At 31.9% G+C, this 25,962-nt stretch overlaps 1 protein-coding gene across 2 annotated transcripts in view; it reads right to left on the bottom strand.

Moving 5' to 3' along the window:
* The window catches only part of LOC108916938 (kinesin-like protein KIF13B), a 52,975-nt gene that overhangs the window by 24,181 nt on the left and 2,832 nt on the right, over nucleotides 1-25,962 (bottom strand). For both annotated transcript variants that reach the window (XM_018723282.1, XM_018723283.1), the window contains exon 3: nucleotides 14,144-14,307. In XM_018723282.1, coding sequence (XP_018578798.1) covers nucleotides 14,144-14,307 — 164 coding nt within the window. The remainder of the gene's footprint in view (nucleotides 1-14,143; nucleotides 14,308-25,962) is intronic.

Genomic DNA, 25,962 nt, shown 5'->3' with positions numbered 1-25,962 from the left:
ATATTAAATATAAAAGGTCCCTTTTGTAAATTCGTTCACAAATTTAATTTGAAATTTTTATGTTCACTTTCCTTAGCTTCATATTTCCGGGATCCAAGATATGTATCCATTTCCTGTAACATTATGTTAATTTATATTTTTTTTATTCCTATCTATGAGAGTGTTAACTTTGCCATCTGTATTTCATGCTATCGTTATCAATCATATGTTTAACCCAGTTGCTGTCTTTCTATTTTTAGGTTTAGGTTAGTTTGTTGCATATCCTGATCCTGCGGTGATAAAAGGAAACTGTGTGGCGTGTGGTGTAACTGGTGCAGAATATTAATGAGATATACTTTTTTTGAGGTTCCATCTCCTTGACCCTGAGTTTAAGCAGGCAGTTATTTATACTTTGTAAATACATGGTCCAAACATAAATTGTACTTAAATGTTTTTTGTTTGCCACGATGTTTTTTGTGTATTTGCCGAACATCGTTACTTAATACAGGGTGGTCCTATATTGTCTCGAGATATATTTAGGACTCAATATAGTATGTCAAAAAACATTCTTAAGCAAAATGTAGGAGTTGAATTGAATGCTATATTCTGAATTAAAATATTAACCGCTTTGTTTATTACAATAACAGCTACCATTTTTGAATTATAAAAATTTAAAGACAATAATGACATGTATCACAGTGTAATAAAATAAGTAGTTTTATTGTATGGATTTCTTATGTAATTTAATAAAAATGATATTCCCCTGTTTATTTAATTTAAATATTCGTCGCATTTTTAAAGGATAGATCGAAGCAATTCTAAATATAACTTACGGCGTTAATACATCAATTAAAAAAAATGGACGTAGAATAAATCAATATATCGACGACATGTCTACAATCTACATTTGTATGTAATCAATAACATGTACAATTGTACACATCTTATTATTAGGTACCATTTACACAGGAAATAGTTTTTACATTTCCCAACACGAATCCCTAACTGTCGCACGTGTGAAACACATTTTCTGTAGGAGCAGGCGAAGCTTCTACAGAACTAGTCAAGAGAGAATGTTAAATCCTTGAGACGCAAGTTCGCCTATAAACTAATTTGATTCTAGACAAAAAGTGGAGGCCAATGTAGGAGTCAGTGTCCTCTTTTAAATAGAACATGATTTGTGTGTACACACTACACAACCACACACATTTATTATAAAACGTAAAAGTTAATTTATGAATGGTTGAGTTAGCTACAATGCCTGTTTTCCTGTTTTATGGATTTTCAATGTCACAAAAAAAACTGTTTCTCGAATTTAGAGTTGGCGTCAATAAAAATGTATTAACAAAGAATTTTCTAATAACTTGGCAACACCGCAACCTAATCCTGTATTTTATAAAAATCCATTAACATAATTTTTTACATCATATCGTTCGAAAGGCTTTGTAAGAATTAATTAATTCACGCTAATTATCTGCGAACCGCCGTGTAAATTTAATTTTTATCAAAGTTTATGTGCAGATTATTACTAAAATCGAACTCGGTTACACACAATACATATAACAAGGCCTCACGGTCATCCCTGACGTTCCGTGCTTATCAAAATTAAAGCATCAAATAATTTAAATTGGACTGACAAAGAAAAGGCCAAAACGGGGGAGAAAATCAATAGAATAGTAAAGCGAATACGGTGATTTGACGGTCCTGCTACACAAAGACCTTGAAGAGTATTCCAGACAACATTTGATGTCGGTTTGTTACATTGCACTATTACTATGAATTAATCGTCTACATTTATAGTTGAAACCTAAATACGAGTAAAACGATTGCATTTGGACGGTTGTTACATATTTCGACATTTTAGTCGTAAGTGTAATATTTACATTAGTCATCAAATTATGCAATAAGGTCACTGAAATAATGAAAAATTCTGTTTGTACCTACTATATATATTGTTTATTGTTAAATGCAACTGCGGCATTGTTCTTTATCTCAATAAAATTTAATGCGTAAAACAAAGGTAAAACCCATGAATTTGCTATTGAAAATCGATTCGAGACCTAGTACAAAATTTTAATATTTCGAATGACTCTTGTAGCGGTTACAACGCCCTCTGTCTTGGAAACAAGTAACTTTAGGGCCCTGATTTATAAAGGCTTTTGGCCCTAAAATGACATAGACTTAGGATACACCCTGTATACACATAGTGCTAATACATAAATATCTAGTTTCTCCGTCATCATATATTGTATATATCAAAAACAAACGACGAAATATGTGTTGTATATTTTAATTAAATCTTTTGAAATAAAGAATAAGTAAAAAAATATGGCAAATGACCCAATTTGGGAGAACAAACTTAGCATGTGTTTTTAAAGGTCAAAAATAGTCTCCGTATAAAAATGACTCCCCCTTTCAAAGTTATGAAGTGATATTTTATTAGTATTTATTTAACATTATGTATATCCTACAGAAAAATAGAAAATGAATATATTTAGCAAAACATGTATAAAAACGCCTAGCAATAAAATTGAATGAGTTTCATAGGCGCTCCTAAAAAGTTTTCTGCTAAAGGTAAAAAATAATAATTTATATATAACGTGTAGAAAATTTCATACATATTTTAATTATTTATGTCCTCAAACAATTTTATTATATTGATGGAAATTTTTGGTTATGACATAATCAAAAAACTTTTACATTTTCAATAAAATATATTACTGTACTGCACTGCTGGACAATTTGTCAACGACTGAAATTTATGGCCGGTCGCCCAGTGCGGCTGTGTTTGTGCGCCGTTTGCCGGCATTTAATTCGACCAGACCTGTATATGGGTATGGCTAAATAAATATGGGAACAACTTTCTATCTTTAATAATAATAGAGATACCCTGACATCGAAAACACGCATAGAAAAGGTATGCATTATACAACCTACACAGTATTATACAATACGGCAGTATGAAAAGAGAATTGTGCGTCAACTAGGATACCAGCAACCCTATAGCTGAAAGAACACAAAGCAAAAACAGAACAAACCAAAACGCTGCGAAGAGGAATGTACGGAAAAACGTGCAAATGAAGGGATTCGCAAATAGACAAAAGAACATTTCAAAGGATATTGCGCGGAATAATACCGACAATGCGGTGTATCTGTTTCGAAAAACGGAAGCATCTGTACTTCCGCGCTGTTAATTTCCACAGCTTATGGTACAGCTTGAATTGCCTGGCATCTCTCCATTACGCTTCACTGGCTTCCTTGTATGTGCACGCATAAAAGCGTTCCTCTTAACTTAATTGTGTGGAAAATAAGCCAGGCATACAGAATGTGTACCTAAGTGTCCGCACAGCGCCGAGTTAGAATTATTTTAGCAATTAAGGAAAGGGTTGTGTATTTCATAATAATGTTGTGGAAGTACGCCATCGCATGCAGTATAGAGCGCTGATTTTGACGCAAAAATCAACGTCATCGTACATTATAAATATTTTCCATATGCAAGAGCATTTATTACCTCCAGAAAACATTATACAGTGTGTTAGAAATTCAACTGACATAACTTCACCCGAAGATTAAACAAAGTCCATCTCTAAATCGGCTAAGGATAAAAAATCTATTAAATCAAATTTTGAATAAAGGACATTTGAAAAAACACTTCTGAAAATGCAAAATGAATTTCTTGTTGTCTGTCCAAAGTGAAAATTTTTGATATTTTGAAATACTCTTTAAGGACTTCAATATGACAATATGTTTTTATTAGTATTAATAATTATGGATGGAACACTTTTATTTTTAGTAATATTTACTAACCTTTCCATTAGGTAGTTTTCTTTATCATATATAATTGAGCAAATAATTTAAAGGATGATTCTTTGAAATACTTCAAAAGTCTCAATATTAACGGAGTTACATAACCTCAAATACATATATTTTTTAATTTAGTTGTAATAGTAGCAACATCTGCATTATTTCGAAAAAATTTAATCACAACATTTACTGTGGTATTAAAAACCATAAATTGTTTTTGCTTCAATAGTTTACCAGAAAAAAACAATTCCCTAGTTTCTGTTACATTCTGTATAAAACAGTGATTGTCTTAAATAAACATAAAACCTTTTCTCATAAGTCCGATGTAAAATACTACTTAACAATCAATCCAACTATCGGTTTAGATTAAGATTAAACCAAAATGCAGTATTTACGGTTCCACAACCTTAGTCCAAAGAGTAACGAAAGAAAATTTTAGCAAAATCGATAGCTCTGAGTGAAACGAATTAAATAATTAATGAAATTTCGCGCTCACGTACAGCAAACTGCGTAGGAATGAATATTGATCCAAAGCTCTTATCGCTTGTATCAAAAAAAGATAAAGGTAGTACGTAGGATAACAGCAATGTAAATCTGTGAACGTAATAAATTTAAACATAACTGAAATAAATTATTATTTGACATTTGCAAACCGCAACGTGATGCAATGAATTCATAACTGTGCGCAGATCCTTTTTTTTTTCAATGTAAGTATTTTACCGTTTCTATAAGGAACATAATAACACGGGCTATAACCGGCAACTTTTACTGTAGTGAAAAGTATTCGATTTCATTTTTATTTTGAATATGTAATATGCCTCGGTAAATAGCGACTGCTTTCACCAGTTTTAAGCACGATATGATTCATCTTGGAAATTGCAAAACAATCGAAGCAGAATATGCTTCACAGGATAAATACGAATACGTAAGGCCTTCTAAGCTGACTGTACCCGATTAATTATTATAACTTTCTTGTCCAATTTTGAACGCCCTGTACAGCAACAACAGATACCGGACCCGTATATCAAATTAAAGCTATTTTCATGACCTATTCACTGACATTATACATGTTTATACAATGCGTTAAATCACAAACTCGCCAAGGAAAATAATGGCCTTGACACAAATACAAAGTGATACCGATATCATAGAAGTTATAGGAGTTACGGCAATTTTAAATGGCGCACTCTGTATTACTAACTTTAAAAAGTTACGTTAATTTCTTTCGAGTCGATTATAAAAATTGTCAACAAATTACGACCTTGGAATATTCGAAAGTTAGAGTTATCAGAAAAAGGTTCTGATTAGATATGTATGCAGAACATTGATTCATTTTTAAATTATTACTTCTTGGACATGTTCCAGATAATGAAAAATATGTTTTTGCACGTACTAATTTGCATTTCCAGTACAGATATAAACTTCGAAATTTGCGTCCACTTTAAACCAGAAGTCATAGAAATTAATCATTTTATTGCATTTTTCACCCGTGTTCAATATAATACCGCTAACACCAATACGAAACGAACTATAGGAGTGACTCTCTAGTTTGAGCCGCCCAGTATAGGATGTATACAGGGTGTTTCATTTCCGGTGTGCCAAACGAACACAGATGATAGAAAAAGTAATAATTTTGTCAAATTCGTAATTCTTGTTTAGAAAATCGAAATCCTTGACCATTTCTACGTAATGAAGCAAGTCCTATACAACTCGTAAACCTCCAAGTAATACACATTTTTCTAATGTATAATTTTTTTGTCTGTGAAATTAAATTATCAATGCCGTCGCTTAAAAAGAAATGTTAAAAGTTTTTAAATTAAATAAATAAACCCAATTTGTTTCTTCTAATTTCTTTAGAAAATCGAAATTCCATTAAACCGTTTTGTTGTAATTACATTTCGCACTTCCCAAGGTCGTATTCAATCACATCCTCAAAATGCAATTTCATACAGACTGAATTCGTCTATATTCGGCATCCTGCTAAATCCCCAATGCGAAATTCCATTTACGACGGAAACCTTGAGGGAGCTACCTTGGGAAATTCAGAATAGGTCCTAAAACATTCATTCTGAACTTTTATTCGTCTGTTTCATAGACAGCGTTACTCTTTTATATGTTTCAGATCACTTCCACAAGAATCAATAATTGGAGAAAAATAATTCCCCGATATTACTTTACAAATGAAGTTCGACCCCTGGCTTGATAGGCAGTGACGTCTTTCGCTTTTGCGGAAAATCCAGTGGCGCACGCGATATATTTTTTTTAATTTATTTTTCATTTATACACAGTGCACTCTAGATGTGGTCAATCATCATCATTTTTCTAAAATCGTATAAAAAATAGGTATATTAAATGTGAAACAAAAACGAATAAGTTTTACAATTCTATAAAATTTTATGTTCCAAATCTTTTTAAACAATAACGTATTCTTTTAATAATGATTGTCATAAAATAAAAATCGTAAACTTATTCGTGCCTGTTCCACACTCAACATTACAGTTTTTACATGTTGTATATTAATATTATCCATAATTTATCTTATTACAATTCCTTGTTGGCAACGACGTTGCAGTCAAAGAGCTACATTTTCCTTAATACATAAGAATTTGCCCACATCAGAAGCAAGGGGCCTTATGAATTCCCTGCGCCTACAATCAAGCCTACAACAAATCTTTTCTCCTCCACAGAACTCCGTTCATAAAAAGTTCTTTAATCGACAAACACACTCAGCCCCACTTATTATTTACTTGCTTTGTGGAGCCCGTATTCCGTAGAAATGAAGAAACGAAAGAGCGAAGAAAATTTTATTTATATGGAGCGAATTACCGGATAACAAAGGAATTCGATTAAAAACAGAAAATATAATAACGAATATAAATCATTACACTGGAATGTTATATATTTCACGCATACAGGGTGTTAAAGTATAATAAATTTCGAGAGCTGATAGTACTATAAGAAAGTGCTATTGTTATGGCTGTGCGAACAATTCCGGCGGTTGGATTCGAAACATTGGTGAAAATTTCAAAAATCTATGAAATTCTGATTTATGTGGTACTTCATGTCCCGAGCGGATTTGCAAAATTCACTCATCTTTCCAATCGGGACTATGAAACCACTAAAAACCACTCTATGTAGGGCCAGAGTCGAAAGCGACGTCTCGAGGGAACTAAACCGTCTTCCCCGAGAAGCAGAGAGGGCGACGCGGGAACTGAAATTAACTCCATGCTTTCTAAAATTTCTGGCGTCGCGCCCAAGACAGCTCCGAGCAGCCACAAACCGCTCGATCCAGAGGCCGATGCTATCAACGTACACCGAGGACGACGCGCTGCGAGAATTACCGGAATTCATCTCAGTTTCCAAAGTTTCCGCCGTCGGCGTCGCTCTGAAGAACACTCCAAACCATTCTAGTCGCAGCAGTCGACACTGCCGAGGTTGATGCTATCAACGGAGACACCAAAGACGGCGAAGTGGCGAGAACTACCAGAATTCACCTCACTTTCCAAAGTTTACGCCAAAAACCGTTCCAAGTAGCCCCAAAACCTAGCCGAGGAAGGCGAAACGACCAAAGGACGATGCTATTGGTGCAGCCCTTGCCATAAAGAAAAGCCGTTCAAGGTTCGGATTTCGGGGACCAAATGATCTTCGAATTCGACGAAGTCCGAACTGGACGGAAGCAAAACACCACTAATAAACGTGAAACCACACGCAGAGCGATGGTTCATTCCAGTGGCCAACAATCGAAAAGGCGGTGAAATCCACAATCGACAATGGTGCCGCACTAACGCGGACTTCCCATCACGACCACTAGCGGAGCAGGCATACCCTGTGACCGAACGTCCACCTTGAAGTTCAATAACCATCCATTTTTATTTATAGATATAAAAATTAGCTTACGAATTATTCAGATTTTGAAGATGATTTTTAGAAAAATTGTGGGTTGAGTTTTTGCATTATAAACGACTATATATCAAATTTGTTGAAAATATCTGCAGAGGTTTAGGAATTAAAAGCATTAAATTGATTTACTTTCAATTTAAACCCCGTTGCTCGAAAACGACGGCCTTAGGACCCTATGATGATTTAGTCAAATTACCATAATTTTAGCCACAGTTTGGATTTCCTTTTACGTATTTTAAGAAACACCCTGAAGAAGAAAGATCCTTTTACACAAGAGTTGCATACAACATTTTTTCTACCACCAAAAATATACCTATATTAGCCATTTAGCCGTTTCTTACAAAATTTTGACAGCCTGTACACTTAGGACATAGAAAGAACAGTTAAATGCCATATACTTACACTTGATTTATTTGTATTAAATAAAATAGAGCTCCTTAAAAAGCTTAAGATTATGTACGTTTTATAATTAAGTGGAAAACTGTTAAAGTATAAAAGGTCCTTTGACTTGTAACGTTTAATTAAAATTAAAAAAGTGCCTTTGATGTCAATTAATTACAGAGCGAAGTTATAAATAGAATTCGTATTAATCAACAGTACCATTAATGCGATCAGGATGAGTTTTCACCGGTTTTAGGTAAATAACATTTTCATTTGATTAAACGTTCGAACCAGATATTGGAATTTGTTATTAAATTAAATGAAATGAATTCAATGATAAAAAAACTTTTGCGTATCGTACAAATTAATTTGTATTTCATTTGTACACATCAGTACATTTACATTGACAATTATATCTTATCTTACTTAGAGCAGTGTCAACAACGGCCAATAATAGTGGCCACTAGCTTAAGCTAAATATAATCGATAGAGAAACTATCGGCACCTTTAATGTTGACAAAGGGACCTTATAAATGATTACAAATTACGCGATCAGTAACTTTACATTTAATACAATTAAAAATTATTAAAACAATAAGATCAAGATTACATTAAAACACAACACAGCAAACTCATAGGGGGTTTGATGTATTTGGACAAACTAGATCTTTTTGTTGATTTCGTAACATTAAATTTCATATAAAAGTTTAAGACGGGAAATAGAGTATTTCCTATTAAAAAACAATAGAAAACATATCCATTTCCAATATATCTTCTTAAAACAGTAGAAAAACATTACAAATTTTACACAACATTGTTCAAAGGATCAACGAAACAAAATCTTTTATATGTTTAAAAAAACGAATATTTTCTCACGGAATTACTAGTTAATTTTTACTTTTTTGACTTCTAATAAATACTGATCAGTTTTATTCATTTCCTCATTTAATAAATTATATGAAAATAAAATTATGAAGATATTTTTATTCGTCTTTGGGAATTTGTTCAGTTGATTTGAAATAGATGTCGCACCGGTAATAATTAATCTACGATTGAACGATTAAACTATTTTTCACAAGCAACCACTTAAGATTAGTTTGATACTTAACAATGGATATAAATCGGTGGATAATAATAATTTTGTTATGACAAAATAGACATTCTAATTACCTCTAATACCATAACGGTTAGCTCATAAGTTGAAAATTTACGCTAAAGACGAATTTTCTTAAAATGATTCAGGCATATTTCCTAAAATTGTACATTCCTTAAACACGTAAAACAAAATTATTAGAAAATGACCTAGTTTTCGGTTATATTGATTTGACTTCTTAGAATGGGTAAGTAGAACGTATTATTATCTGAAAATTTAACTGAAGGAAATGATTTAATTGAAAAAAATGTACGGGGTTAAAAAACAATTGTATGAGCCAAAATTCAAAAACAAAAACAATTGAATGCTGAATTTTCGATGTATTTATTAAACCTGTTTTCCTTAAATAAAACGACTAATTCATTTTATATAATATTTAGATAGAAGGCTCTCTTAGGATTGGAATGATATAAGATGGGATAGATCTCTCTAATAATAAGGAAAATGGCCAAACGAGTGAGTATGTTACGAGTATAATTTTGGCCATATCTCTCTTATTAGAGATAGACCTGCCTATCTTATATCATCATAATGTTAAGGAAGCATATATATACAAACATACAGTGTGTTTTGCCAAAAAGATTTATAAGTTTGGCCTGTATCTCCAAAATGCAAAATTCAATTGTTTCAATTCAATTCAATTCAATTAAAAAAAATTATGATTTTTTCATCACATTTCTCAATTTTACCGCCAAACCACGATGGCATTTTTAAGTTGCTAAAGATGCAGATTCCCCGCCACTTTTATTTTCAATTTTTTTACATTCATACAGAATGCCATGTCGTTTTAGTCGGATCAAAAATGGCGGAGTTATAGCTTGCAGTATTTTTACAACACCCGATACCAATAATGACGTATCGAATTTGAGACACGCGGTATACTGTAATTATTTTCTAATTATATCAAATTTCCTAACACCTACTAATAATACGGTTTTATTTATTTGTTACAAAAGAGAAATTAACACTTTTTAGAAGCCTTTATGCGTAATCGAGTGTTTTTTGCTTGCAAAACACTAGTATAAAAGCAACTAATTATATCAACATTATAAAATCATAATTGTGTAAAACCTGCGTGGTCATAAACGCCTTTAAAATAATGAATTCATTTATAAAATTGCCGGGGAGGTTGCCACACCTATCTAAACAATTATACACGCAACGCCGTTGGTAGAAATTAATCGATAATATCTAATTAAATTTATGGAATGCACGAATAAATAACGCACAGTGGCTTCTTTGGTAAAATATGTCGGTTTCTATATTTAATTACATCATATCTAATCGACGGAAGAACAGGCATTTAAAACGGATTTAAATAGCTCCTCGAGGTGGTCTGTTATATTTTTAATGTGCTGCTCGCGAAGGGGTGGTAGAGAACAGCTCACACGGAGAAAACGGTATCCTGTTCTCAATGACATAACCTTTTAAGCCAACACTGCGCTCTATTCTGCATTACCAAACATAGTTATAATTATTATAAATATAGGAGTTAAACTAATTATTTCACTGAATAAAATATAAACTCATTTACGTACGATGATTTAATGGTAAAAAGTACTTGGTGACATGATACTGTATGATTGGTTTTCTTTTGAGGGTTAACTTTTTTTTTTGGCTGTCATTAATATTAGTAGATAGACTATGCCGATTCTAGACCAATTTGCATTGCCTGGGGCCGGACTCTCAATACCATTAAAATCTATTTTGGTCCTAATGGAACCGCGTTGGAACCTTCACTTTGCGACTAATGGACCCAGGGTGAACCCAAAAAAAATACTTGAGGCCCAAATTTTGACAACCACACCCAACTGAAAACTTGAATATGCAATTGGTCTAGAATCAGCAATGCTTATCTACTCATGTCTTCATCCTGTTGGTGATTTCTAAGGCAATTGCACGACTGTTATTACACATTTTTAAGTATTTTTTGAGCCGTAGAAAATTTAACTGTGCGCCTATGGACGTTCCGGGTACTTATGATAAATATCTATGAAATTGAGATAAATAGTTCCGATGACGTCACAACTTTTAAGTTAAGTGCCCATAATATCATGCCATAACGATGCGCACTTGTGGTTTCCTATTCGCTCTTTCCGTTTTCCGTCAGTTCTGTGTCACCCTGTACATGGGTGTATGTGTACTTATGTTGTTGCTATGGATACATGTGGACACCAATCTTGCTGATTGCATTTATATAACATTTCTATAGTGTGAATGAATTGACGTCATTTACACAATTTAACTACCGTTATTGATTTATATTAACGACGTTTCCCAACGTTGTCAGATGGTAACCGCGAGTTTCTGAATTGTACTTTACATTTCCAAACAATTCTTTACTACTACACTAATTTCAGTTGTGAAACGCTTAAATAGTCGCAAAGGGAATATTTAAATGAATCCATAAAAACTTTATTAATGTTTTGTGGATGCCACTGGCAATCTACGAAGGTTATCCTAAAAAACCAATGATTTTTTTGACGGACATTTTTTGCCATAAATATGGCGACCTTAAGCTGTGCCCTATTGTTGAAGAAGCGCCCTGTATAAATTGTTCGCAATTTTAGTAATACATGTAAAACTAAACTAGAGACTACATTTATCGTACCGAAACAAAAAAGTAACTTTCCAGTCATCCAGATTTCCTAAAGACAAAACTATACAACTTTGGAAGGAAGGAGAAATTTAATTAAATTAGATAGACGCAACAGTACGAACTCAATCTGTTCAAGTTTCCACTGCATCTCTGAGAAAATGAATCGGTTTTCCGATACCTTTGATTACAAATTCCTCGTACTGCTTTGTTTTGTTCAACTACGAATCGATACGCCACTGTCTAGCTTTCTATAAACCCCTGTTTACCATTAAATTAACCTTAAAAGCACGACTTTATATTAAGGAATGACATCACCGCAATATTGGGAATTAAAATGAAGTATAACAGCTAGAAATTAGATACTATAAAAGGTAGGTAATTTTAAAACAGGGTAGAAATTACTGTAATAAAGGGTTCGTGGAAGTATACGTCCAAGAAATGGATTATTTTATGTTTGAAAATAACATTGGAATTATTCCACTTTTGTGATAATACCGTATAATAAAAAGGTCATCGATTAAAGCATTAACTACACATTAAGTGATACGGACAAATATCTTAAGCTATAAACAGAAGGAGTTTACCAATTAATCTTAACTTATGACACAAGAATAAAGAACACGTTATTTTTGCAAAAGTAGTCATTAGGATTGTGGGGGCGGAGGGGTTAGGCTTTTAACTTAATTATATTGAAGTGTTAAAAACAATGCTAAATTTAACACAACCAATGTGTATACAGAATATCCCTCAAGTTAATGGATATCGCTACTGTCGTTTCTGATATTGATATTGGTGTAAAAATTAGTAACTGTATATCAGTAGCGGCTCTTGACTTCCATACCAGGGAAGGCGCAAAAGTTTAGGTACAGAGTATTGAAAAAATATATATAACTGGGTAGTTTGTACTATTAAAATAAAAGTGCTCAACATTATTTTTTATAGTGAGCTTTTGTCCGAAATAAACTTACTTAATACTTAAAGTATGTAAAACTTGGAATTTTCTTATAAACGATCAATAAAAAAACATTTCCCTTCTAGCGTACACTTTAACGGTGACAATTTGAAAATTGTGGTACAGTTAATCAATGGACCGTTTGATTAATAAATAACAGGTCAAGGTACCTAAATTATTACACAAAAAAGTGTAAAAAGCTATTTTAATCTATTACAGAACAAAAACTAGCTAGTTTTATTGCCCATCGACAAAATCATATTCATTTTAACTTCGTTTTAGCTCTTAATAAAATTATTTCTTTTTTTACATTATATGCAGTGTTTTTCACACTCAGTGGATATTAGATATTTTTCACGTGCTTTCGAGAATGATTGATGAGTATGTTTACCCATTTCTGGGATCGCCTGAACTGTGCCATGTTTACAATATACAGCGTGTTATTAATTAGATCGTAAAGGATTCTACAACGCCTTTTTTACATTCTGTACGGTTCTTTATAAACAAAAATAAGTAGAATTAAATTTTCTAAGGTTAAGATATATCTTTTTGTTAAATTTATTGTAGGTACTTAGCTTGTTATAATTAGTTTTATTTTAATGGGGTTTTAATGTTAAATTTAACTTTTAAGCTTTCTTTGGCATTAGAAATATTCTTTTTTCAAGTTGTACTTAAAAATGTTTCCAAAACACGAAAATGTACTTTCGCGAGAGTGAAAAACACTTCAAATTATATATTTTAATAGACAGCCATATTTAATTTAAAAAGTAAGTCAATGACGGTAAATCGAAAACGGAATATCGAAAAGCTGACGTTTCCTTCAAAAAGGACATGAAAATTTGTTATGAACTAGAAAATCGAAAAATGCTGTTTTCCTAAAATATCAATCAACGACAGAGATCGTCAACAATCAAACAGAGAGGGAGATGACGCTTGGTTATGTAACTGTTTTTTCCTATTTCATCTAAAAGGTTCGAGTTGAAGAGCTATGTGTAACACCGACAACAACAGAATGAAGTGACAGACAAATTATATTACATGTAAATACCACAGCGAAGTCAGCGGTCCTTAACAAGTTTTTCCTTAAAAATATCATGCACGTTTATATTAAATTTGACTTTTCGTTCCTGTTTTGTTCGCAAAAAACTATTACTTAGTTATGTTCTGCACTATATGTATCCATTTAAGATTCACTATGTACAGTAGATTCTTTTTATCTATCTTTTACAGTGGTAGCAAACACTTATCAAAATCGTCCAAAATATAACAAATCTTCAGCATACACCAAATTTTTAACGTATTTGACAAATATAACTTCTCATTTTTACACCGTTGACACCCCAAGGTAAATGCTATAGCGATTAAAACTACTTACCTGTTTGACCGTAAGCGAAAATACAGGCGTTGTATCCCTGGAAGGCATTATCGAGAATATCTCGTCCCAAACAATCAAAAACAACTTCTTGAGATACAAAGTTTTCATTATTTGGGTCCACAGAACAAAAACAATGGTCGAACGCGAAAGTTTTGGGCTGTTTCCTAAAACAAACAAATACTTTAAAAGGTGCGTCAGATTTAGGATTATTTTTAAATCTCGGATCAGACGTTAAATGTGAATCACCCTGTACAACAGAGAAGAATTTTCAAGAATCACCCTGTACAACAGAGAATAATTTTCAATTGTAGATTAAATTAGTTAATCTTAAACAGTTAAATATTAAAATATTATTGTCAGTAGAGCCTTATTGCTGTATTTGAAAAAAAAAAAAAAATCAGTTCGGCCATTGGCGTACCGCCCTAAATTAATCTTGCTCACACAAATGTTATTTATTCCTAAAGTGTTATATCATGTTTATAACATTACTGTGGTTGTGTTTTATTACCGAATGATGGAAAATATTCCCGAACCTTCTTCCCTTAAAAAGAAAAAAAAAATGGTCTAGATCAGTTGGTAAGAAAAATATATTGCAAATTGCAAGGATCTATAAAATCTTGAAAGAACAAAACACATGGAGAAGTACAAAAGCCAAAAACAAGCAGCGGTCGAGGAAAAGTAGGATGAGAACGCAAAACATATATAACGACAATCAGATCGCAGCTTTTTTAAAAACATGATTTGCCAACATTGGGACCAATAAGTCTAATTTCACCCCCCTACCTTCCACGGTTGTCCCCTTAAAACTTAAAAATTAGGTTAAAAAAATAAGTTAAAGCACTCGTGTGTAAAGTAGAGTTATCCCTCATGAAACAAAATATTCCCACTCGTGATAAAAATGTTACTTTACCCGATTGTTTGCATAAATAATTACTGCCAAATATGAAAATATTACTCAATTATTATTTTATTTGCAAGAGCCACCATTGTAAGGCCATAATGACAAGTAAACAGCATGACATTTGTGAAATATCGACGGTTACAAACTTTGATTCGCCAGCACGATACTGTCATTGACTTTGGACGAGGGTCAACAGATTGAATCAATCCATACGAATTCTATAAGGCTTTCGACAGAAGTCACACTTAATGAATTGATAATCTCTTTTATATTGATTTTCCAACTTATCAAGTTAACTAGTTCTTTGGGAATGAAATTGAAACAAAGTTGCGATTATATCAAACGCAGCTATTACTATTTGGCAAATAAATCCCCATATTTTATGAAGAATCAAAGTATTATTAATTATGGCAGATTATAATAAGGCCAGAAATTTGTAGTATTTCTTGTTTATAAAATCATATAAAAAAAACCCACTTGGTTTTAATTTGCAGTGGTTTTACTTATATACAGGGTGATCTAAATTTGATTATTACTACAGGGATCTCAGGAACTATTAGAGATACTGAATAGTTTATATGAATTAAGTAATGCTTAACAACATTCCACCAAAGAAAATACAGCCTTTTCGTTTGAATTTTATAAAAAAAAAAGTAGAACCATTCTGATGTAGATTTGTGTGTTATTTTCACTGGCGTTAATTTCTTTTTTTTTAATCAACATCTTCGAGAATATAACTTAATTTTTCCATATGGATACCATAAGAAATAATTTTCATTTAAAGAAAAGAATTTTTTCAACTACACTGAGAAGTTTTGAATTTTTTCTTAATAAAATCCCAATGAACGAAAAAATTGTTTTCTGTGATATGACAATTTTAACATATTAAATTCTGTACAACTCTGTTTGTTTAAACTTGTCCTAACAATATGCATGTCCAAAAAAAAACTGAAATGCGAATATTAACAACATAAACTAATTCTTAGCGACGATCAACCAGCAAACAAACCATAAAAGTGGTATAGTCTTTCCGAAGTCAGTTAAACATGTATAAAAACGCCTAGCAATAAAATTTAATGGGTTTCATAGGCGTCCCTAAAACAGTTTTCTGCTAAAGGTAAAAAATTATAATAATTTGTATTGTATATTGTGTAGAAAATTTCTATTATATGTTCATTTGGCCAACAACATATTTTAATTATTTATGTCCTCAAACAATTTTTTTATTATATTGATGGTAAATTTCGTTTTGTTCCGTTTCAAAAGATCTTCAAAATGTCATGTTGTAATAATATTATTTCTCCCTTTCGCAATTGTAATATCAATGATTAATAGAAGGTGCCTATAATAAATTAAAATGACCTGAATCACATTAAATTCCTTATTGCTGCACTGGACTGCTAGGCAATCTGTCAACCACTGTCAACAACTGAGATTTATTGCCCAGTCGCCCAGTGCAGCTGTGTTATACGCCGTTTGCCCCCGCGCGCATTCCTCAACTGGGCGTATACATTTCTACCACCTACAGGTTTAGTTCAATCAAACCTGTATATGGGTATGACTAAATAAATATGAGAACAAGTTTTTCAAATATTTCAATGCCGAGTTGCTCCGTCTGCGACTAAACCTGGTACATACTGCCAACCTCTTGGTTCATCAATTGAGATCGGAAAGACTTATACAAATAATATTAGTGACGTCCAGTGACAGCCCACAAAAAAAAAAGTTCTGTATCAACCTCATTTATACATATATGTGGTAATATAAAATACAAGGCTATAGTTTTTCACATTGATTTGCACTAGCACTCGTTCGACAACGATACAATGTCTCCTTAGAGTTAGATGTCAAATTTGACTGACAATCAGACAATCCGCATAAAAGTTATACGGGGAATGTCACTGTATACAATGTGATATAAAATATTTTGGATGAGAAAATGCCCTAGTTCATTTCAACAGTAAAGTAGGGTTGTAAATATTAATGGACGTCATTGTGCGTCGTTTGAGAACTGTAAAATATAATAAATCTGACTTTGTCAACAAATTTGGTCTTAATGGTTGAAAATTATTGGGTAGCAAGTAATAAAACTTTGATGTCTCCAAAGAAATAGGCAATAAAAATAAATCTTGACCTTATAAAAAGTTTTGCTCGGACAAAACCGGCCGACTAATACTATTTTTCACAAACTTGGTTATATTAGTTTCAGTCAACTCGACCAGAAAATTAGTCACCACAAAAACACCTGGGAGTTACGAGGTTGTTAGAGTAATAAATTATCAAAGGTTTTTTAATTTGTGGATTTAAACAACAGCTGTGTTTTAACTTCGGTACTAGCGATAGTCGAAACTTCTTTCATAATTTACCATTCTTTCGATTTTCAAGGCAGCGCGTATAAGGAAGAGACATTTATTTAGGGGAATTAACTACCAGCGTCTAACTGACACCAGTTCTGTTTCTATTTATCTGGATAATGAGATAATGCTTTGAACCAACACATCGAGGAATAGATAGAAAATGTCATTCTAATCAAAAAGATTCCTACTAACACGGATCCGAAACACTTAATAAAAAAGTTATACGATGACAAATAAATATCCACTGCCATAAAAACACTTTCTTTATTATATGACTAAATTTTAAAGTACTATCCGAAGATTTCCGCAGAAAAATGGAACATACGTATTACAAAGCTCAAATACTTTTAGAAAGTTGTATCATTTTTAAGAAATGAAAGTAACATTTTCTTTGCCAGTTTTAACAAATATTGATTATTGATTAAGTAAATGATGATGAAAATATAAATATCAGCTCTTTTAGAACATTTTTTAAGAAAATTCTTGAAATCCAATGTATCCTACTTAAAAAATTTGACTTGTTCAATGACAAAAAAAGTAATGCCAATAAAAATGTACACAAAAGTTTCAGTGCCGTTTGTCCACTTTTAAAATTATTACTTAGTTACATTTAAAAAAAATATTGCTAATATATACCTCAAATTTATCGGAATTATGAAAAAATTATGTTAAAGGATTTTCTGATACAAGTTAATCAATATAAAATATTTTAACAGAATTTACTGGGTTAGGAAAAAACACTGTGATTTTCTCATCCTTTTGCTCAATTAGTCATTTGACATATTCTTTAAAGATGCCGATTTTTCATAGCAGTAGGTACACAAAACATGTATGTATATATATATAAATACATAGCTACCTAACTAAAATAATATGTGCGATTTAAATGGGTCAAACGTCTCGTCGGCATGTTGTTCGTCGCTCCAACTGACCTTAAATAATTCTATAATCAATTTTCTTATCTCACACTTTACTCTATACTTTCGATTCGCTGTCATTTAATTTTGTCACCTTATCAGTTTCACAGTTTCCTAGTCAAGTGTACTTCTGCTTCCGTTGTAGTTTTTTTCGGGTATTTCGGTCATTCATAGAACGAATTTCACAAATAGGTGGTCATAGACTGTTATTTGAATTAATCGCAAGAGTCAGAATACATAAAAATTAATAACTATATGTATATAACATGAACTATAAAATTTATATTTAGTGAATGGTAGGTATATATTTTTTAGAAACTATTTGCGCTAAACATATACCAGACGTCATACATATTTAATTCGCAAACATGTAGTAAATAGAATAAATCAAAACAATTCGTTTTATTTTATGAAAGTAATAACAAAATTCCCTTTCCGGTTTGAAGAGTTGAGTGGTGACTCAATCACTTTCTAGATTGTTTAAATATTAATAAACATCTTTTTTATATTTGTTGCCTCCCCTCCAGCTTAACTGCTTTTGATCTTTTACCTTTTTTGGAATTCTGACATCCAGAGAGTGGTGGATGCCAGTCATGTATGCTGAAAATAAGTTAATTCACCACTCTTTTGAAACGACATTTTATTTACACCGTAATTCATTAAAATTATTGATCAAATACACTTAAAGCTACTTAAAGGAAAAACACCGTTCGTGAAAATAACGAATCGTCACAAATACGTCAACTCGTCACCCTCATGTTTCAGAGAGGTCATAACCCAACATGGTTTTGGAAGCCCCCTTAGACGGAACACCCGCTTACCAATGACGCCAGACCGAAAGTCCACTTTGTGACCGAACGTCTACCCTGGGGATTTGCATTACTTTAAGCAGGAGACAGATGCCTGCCCAGAGTGTGTACTAGCCATTGAACTTTTTATAGCATTTATGCTCATTCCACTTTCCACTAAAATTTTCCATAATTTTATTTTTATTATTTATTTTTCATGTACTTACAATTTCTTCTATTGGTATATACGTTTTTTTTTTCTGATATTAAATATTCCTTTTCTGATATTAAATATTCCTTTAACTTCCCTGTTTTCTTACATCTTACAAAATAATTTGTATAAAATTCCACGTTCACACTGTTCCCCTACTTTCTTATTGATTTACTTTTGTTTCTTTTTCCACAAAAGGAAATGCATATCAGATTTAGGTTTGAAATTAAATTGATATAATCTAAATTTTAAATCGTGGAGCTTTTTATACGTAAATTAGTTACAGTTATACCTAAAAGGCGTAAAAGTTTTACAAGAAGTGGGTTTTATACGTTCCCCAATGCATAAAATAATTTTTGAAAATAAAGATTACTGAGTTTTTAATTTACATACGATATTTAGCTATTTACAACGCGCACGTCATAAAACACATTTACCTAATAAGTGTCATAAATAATTTATACTCAAGTTATTTGTAAATAGCTGGAAATTGAAGGTTATGATTCGAACGCGAGTCGTGGTCCTAATTTGGTAAGATATAATTTATCCTTAAATTTATTCGAAACAAATTCTTATTTCACGAAGAACTGAATTAACAAATCGTTAGAAAACTATGTACTGCAATAGCGGACAAGTTAATTATTCTCAATATCAAGAAAGTTAAACTATAATTGAACCCAACAATCATCCGAAATAAATATTTTGATGGTAATAAAAATAGATCCACTTAATCCCAGACTTTGCAGATCATCATGTTTTAAAGATATGGAATGTATGTAGTCAAAGCAATTGACTACATACAAAAGATTGTGGACTGTCCGCCTGAGCATATCGAACTCCCAATGCAATGGCCGAGGATCGTAAACTTAATTTTCCCTTGTTAGCGACCTCAAGGTCTCACATCAACAGGGAATCGCATAAGATACCGGGGAACTCCTTCATCAGAGAGCAGGCGTCTGACGACCACCGAACCCGCTATGAGGGTCTACGACCCGCTCATGCTCATGATGCTCAGAGGAGAGGCAAATAGGTCAACTCCACCGAGAGCTAGCGACACCGAGCAAAATCCACGTCCTGGCGCCCAACGTGTGGCCACGACATAGGACCGTTTTTCGTTTGGAAATTAATTTTTTGTAGTTATAGAGAACTGGTATTTTGTTTCTTTTCGTTGATAGTCCTGAGAAATAAATATTTTGTTTCTTTTTGTTGTAAAGCAAATATATTTTTTGTTACTTTGCACTTGAGTTCTACTAATTTGACATTTGGGATCACCCCGATCCCGAATATATAAATTATATTAAAATGTTATTATTCCCATTTTTCAAACACTTTTATATAGATAAGAATGAATATACAAAACTTCAATATTTACTTTTATTACCAGAAATACGGACATTTTTTGCCAATAATAGAGCTACTCTAAAATGTTCTATTCTCTCTCTGACAAAATCTTCCTCTGAAATTCAAGTTCGGGTTAATTTATTTCTGACAAATCTACTCATAAAAATTCCCTTTGCCAGATATGGCCAGGTCTAAATGTATGTAAATTAAACTCATCACGGAAATTACAGACCGTAAAATGACATTTACGGTGGATTTAGCAAAAGCTATCCGATTATGTAGCAACGTATAAAAAAGACCCGATTTCGTTTTCTCGTAACCTTCAATCTGGAATTATCAAAGACCTAGCGCCTGAAAAAGAGGAATTTATATCGTTGAGAGAGTATTTATTTGTTAGAAACATAGCCTAGGATTTCAGAAATTATTTTTTACTCCAACGGCGGTATAAAAGGGAAAATATTAAAGCATGCAACACAGATAGTTTGTCAAATACAGACTTATGAATGTTTGCCATGAAAACAAATTTGTACGCAATTTGTTACTGTTGTTTGAATGTCTTGTTATGATGTTTCCAACTTTTTTAAGAAAGTTTGTTCTAGCTTCTACCCAAATAAGGCGTCTCGAACATATTTTCAACATGTTATTAAGCAAGGTGATTTATTAAGAATTAAACAGTTCAACGATAAAAATTGTGGAAATTCATATAGACTTTTTACAAATTTGTAATGCTTTTTATACACGAAAAATCTAAATGAATTTAACATACATGATACATTGTGTAGAATTATACCTACGTTTGAGTGTATATTTTCTTTTTGGAATATATTACCTTTATGATGCACTTTTACATTTTAAAATGTATTATTCCTAATCCTGTATGTATTTTTACTATATTTGATGTGAATGTACGAATAAGTTCGAATTTACATGACGTGATTTGACTCGACCAATCAGAACTGTGCTAGTTGTTCAGTAGGCATGTTTACATCAATTTGTGAAGTAATAATATAACAGTGTTTTAACTACCTAAATAAAATAAATAATGATAAGTAAATACTGGGGTAAGTATATATGAATGTGTAAATTATATGCCGAAGTGTATTTTTAAATCATTTTCAAACTGCATTTTTTGATTTTTTTTTCAAAATTGTATTTGTATGTCTCCTGTACATCCAAAAATTTGTTTAGGATAAGTTCTTGAGTCCCCCTGTATAGTAATATGTTAACGTCTAGGATCCGCTCATGCTCTGTGATGCATTACTAATGAAACGCCCTGTATAGATACTAGCTTTTCATAAAAGTAATATTTAAACAATTATTTCACTATAAAAATTCATTTAGATGATGACTATATAAAAATAATTTAAAAAAGTGCAGGTAAGAATTGATCCTAAAATACCCATAAATAAAAAAAACTATGACAGAAATAAATAACTTTCTAGAGCTGCTTACCACTTATATAAATTAAACTGAAATTAAAAACAAACGACATAATAATGACATGATATAATTCGTTTGCTCAAAACTGAAGTTTAGATGATACAATCACGAAAGATAGAGTAGTCACGTAAAGTTCATAATCCTATTACAAGCGAAAATTTGATAAACATAAAAATGTGTTTTCTAACGTGAGGTTTTAGTGATGTTTGGTAACGGATGTACTGATATTTGAAGTTAATAAGATTTCTGGCGTGATTTCAATTTATGGAGAATGTATCCAAAATTATGGACAAATTATTCGGAGCGCTATCCCAATAGGATATATCCCAGACCCCGAAGATTTGTTTATCTCGTTCATATTCACTGAACTCATGTAATAGAAAACTATAAGAAGACCGTGCAAGACATGCCGGAGGAAATCGATCAAATCGTATGTTACAAAATGAGGAAGAAATTCTTAACACTGAAAAAACAACCAATGACGCACAGACAAATTTCTCGTGAGAGAAGCAACTACACGAAAACTAATAATTGTATCCAAATCACATTCATTCTGTACAAGCATCGCAATCATAAGACCAGCCTATCAGGTTACGTTTTTTGAATTATTATTAGAACAAAATAATTAATCTGATGGACTTTTCATTCACGAAATTGTTGAAAAACATCGAAATTTATAAAAATTGTCCACTACCAATAGAAATAACGGTAACTTTGAATAAATAATAAGTTTTTTATCATATTTAATTTCTATGGTAAAAAACTAATAAAACGGTTCCCGTGTGTATTATCTGTAAGATTGATGTCATTGAATAGATAAGTGAACTCTGATCAATACTATGTACATTAATAGAACCAGAACATTCACCTATTGACGTATTTACATCAGCTATTCAGATGAATATTACATCGACACCTGTGTGGCACTTTTACTGAATTTTACTAATATTACTAAGTTGAAAAATGTAAGTAGTGTGTAACCCTGTACAATCTTAAACTAAGTACATTTTTTCACAAATATATGTTTTCTTCACGAAACAGTTTACTTAATATCATTTATTTTTCAAACAAAAGTTTTAAATCCATTACAAACTGATTTGACAAAAAAAAAACTAAAAATGCAATTCTTTTACCATAAAAATAAACAAGGAATTAAAAATTATCTGTCAAAATAACTAAAACTGGTCCAGAGGCCCTGAGAGAAAAGATTTAACAGTAAATGATCATCCCACGTGTCAATTTCATCTTGAAAGCAACTTTCTTCATTCTCGTTGAAGCCTATTTCGAGCTCATTTGAATACGATTTTAGCAGAAATAAATTTATAAATATGACTATATTTTGCTGTGAATAACTACGTCACATCGCTTTCTTTTCATTTCATACGGCCTTAGGCTTCGCCAATTGTTGTTTATGTTTCCATATTCTTTCTTATGATTAGAATTCTGATTTCTTTAGGTAACAACATTAATGACAGGGGTGCACTTAGGCTACACATAACTTACACAGCTGGTTTGTCCAATAAAAAATTGTGTTTAAGTAGACTGCTACAAATTTCATGCTGCTTTGGTTAGAAGATGAAATTTGAAAGAAAAACTTTTATTTATAAATTTATGAAAAAATGTATTCCTGCTTTTCCTCAAACTATTAATAATGTTACTACTCTCTTGATTTTATATACAGGGCGTTAAATGTTTTGAAAGTACCCAATTTTTTTTAAATATGGAGTTATTGTTATCTAAGCATGCGAAATTTCAATTGTTTTGCAAAAAATTAATGATCTCATTTCACATAAGTTACACGGCTTGGATATACAGGTACTTATGTTATGGTTCTCGTAATTAAGAAACTAATTAATAAACGATAATTAATTAAAATCCATAGAATTCTAGTCGGGACTTATAGATTATAAAATTTTATTGCGTTCTCTTGTTCTGTTATTGAATTATAGATATAATAATGTTGAGTTATTCTGAAACTGTTTAGAATTTTGGATGTTTTCTAAAATCCTTATAAGAAACAAGAAAACATTTGCAATGAAGACTTCATAATTTAAAATACAATACATATATAATTCAATAGTGGAACAGAAAAATTCAGTAAAATTGTATGATTTCCTAGAAGTTCTAATCTGAATTCAATTTATTTTTGTTAATTATCATTTGTTAAGCAGTTTCTGATAATTATATCGGAGAAGTGATATGAAATGAAGTATATTTCACAGAGCAATTAAAAATTCATATGTACATCCTCCTTGGAATTATTAACAGTATCTCTTAGTGACACTTTTCGATATATCAAATGATTTGGCTACTCGGGATCATTTTGATAAAGAACGACAGTTTCTCATAAATCTACAAATAAAAAAGTTTTTCTTCAGGGCACAATTGAGGAACACACTGTATATTGTTGTATAATTTGAAAACAACTCAAGCAAACATCCATCACTTTTGATTTTGCTTTACAATATTATGAAAATATTCCGGTATTTTTACGTCATACCAAGTTTTTTGGGTTTACAAGACATCAATTTGTCCTAACAGCCATAACATCATACAATCAGTTTTCATTTTTTATTTCTGCTAAGCCAAACGGCCACAAAAGCGTTGTTATTGTTAGTACCAAAAAATACTGACTTAATTAGGTACCAAAGATTTAGGATTCAAAGTAATCATAAAAACATTGCAAATTCTGTAAATATTTACTTTTATGTACTTATAGTCCATCTAAAAATTGAGAGTTGAATGACCCAAAAAAAGTGTATGGGCAGGACAATGTCGTATCTAGTTCCGATATTTCCCATTTTAATTAGGAATTGTATCAGATTTTTTTTGTATTTTACGTATAAATGCAATCAATTATTTTTTCATGTTTAGTTTGGTTTTTATTTAATTTTATTGATTTATTGCATCACATGTAATATACAGGATGTTCCAATTAAAACTTCCCACATGGAATATATCGGAATTTAAAAAAAAAACAAAAGAAACCTGAAACACGTCGATTTTCTTTTCAAGGAGGACACGTGATGGCGTTTTGGTTTCTTGGAAGCAACCCCTTAGGCAGGGGTGTAGAATACCCTTAAACTTTAAATGGCGCCCTATGACTGAGTGACACCTGCTCACGACGACATACGACTTCTTAAATTTTTGTTTGGATATGACAATAAAATCATCACTTAAAGAATAAGACAAAATATCAGTGAATAAAAGAATGTTATTTTATTAAATGTTCAAATTGGTTTACCTACTCTTCCATACAATAATAAAATCTTTGCTCCACTTCCGAGCGAATATTTCGAAGCATTTCGATTATCTGACGACATATATTTTTATATCAGTTTATCTCTCTCGAACTTATTCATAGAAGCAGGGCAGATAGGACATTAAAATATGTGTACGTTGTTTGCGCAGTTTTTCTTAACTACAGAAATTCGGTTGTAGAGTAAGTGTTATTAATTTGTACGAAATAAATGATTTTGTGTTAAATGTGATCTTATTGTTAATTACACAAAAGTAAACATGGAAAAGTCATTCAACTCATCCTTCGAGCTAAAATTTGAAGAATGAGCTAGCGGCAGACCCGCCAAGGCTTATACTGAAACCGATCTGGTTTTACTAGGTTTTCAATTGGAATGTTACATCGTGATCTGTTATTTCAAGCTATTGTTATTCCGTTCCGTATGCAGTAGTATTAAACCAACTTTAAATTCGCATCGGTCAACCTTGCAGGTTCTCTGGAAAGAATAAGGACAAAACACGACTCCAAAGAAGTCGCGATGTGATGTGATGGCCAGACAATGCGAATCAGCCTCGAAAACGAACAGTTGCATTTTTGACTAGGGTTACCAACAATGTCATCTTAAC

This window comes from Anoplophora glabripennis, unplaced genomic scaffold, assembly GCF_000390285.2.
Source record: "Anoplophora glabripennis isolate ALB-LARVAE unplaced genomic scaffold, Agla_2.0 scaffold2, whole genome shotgun sequence".
In the NCBI taxonomy this organism is placed as follows: Eukaryota; Metazoa; Arthropoda; class Insecta; order Coleoptera; family Cerambycidae; genus Anoplophora; species Anoplophora glabripennis.
The sequence above is the reverse complement of the archived record's forward strand: the minus strand, read 5'-3'. Positions and strand labels throughout refer to the sequence as shown.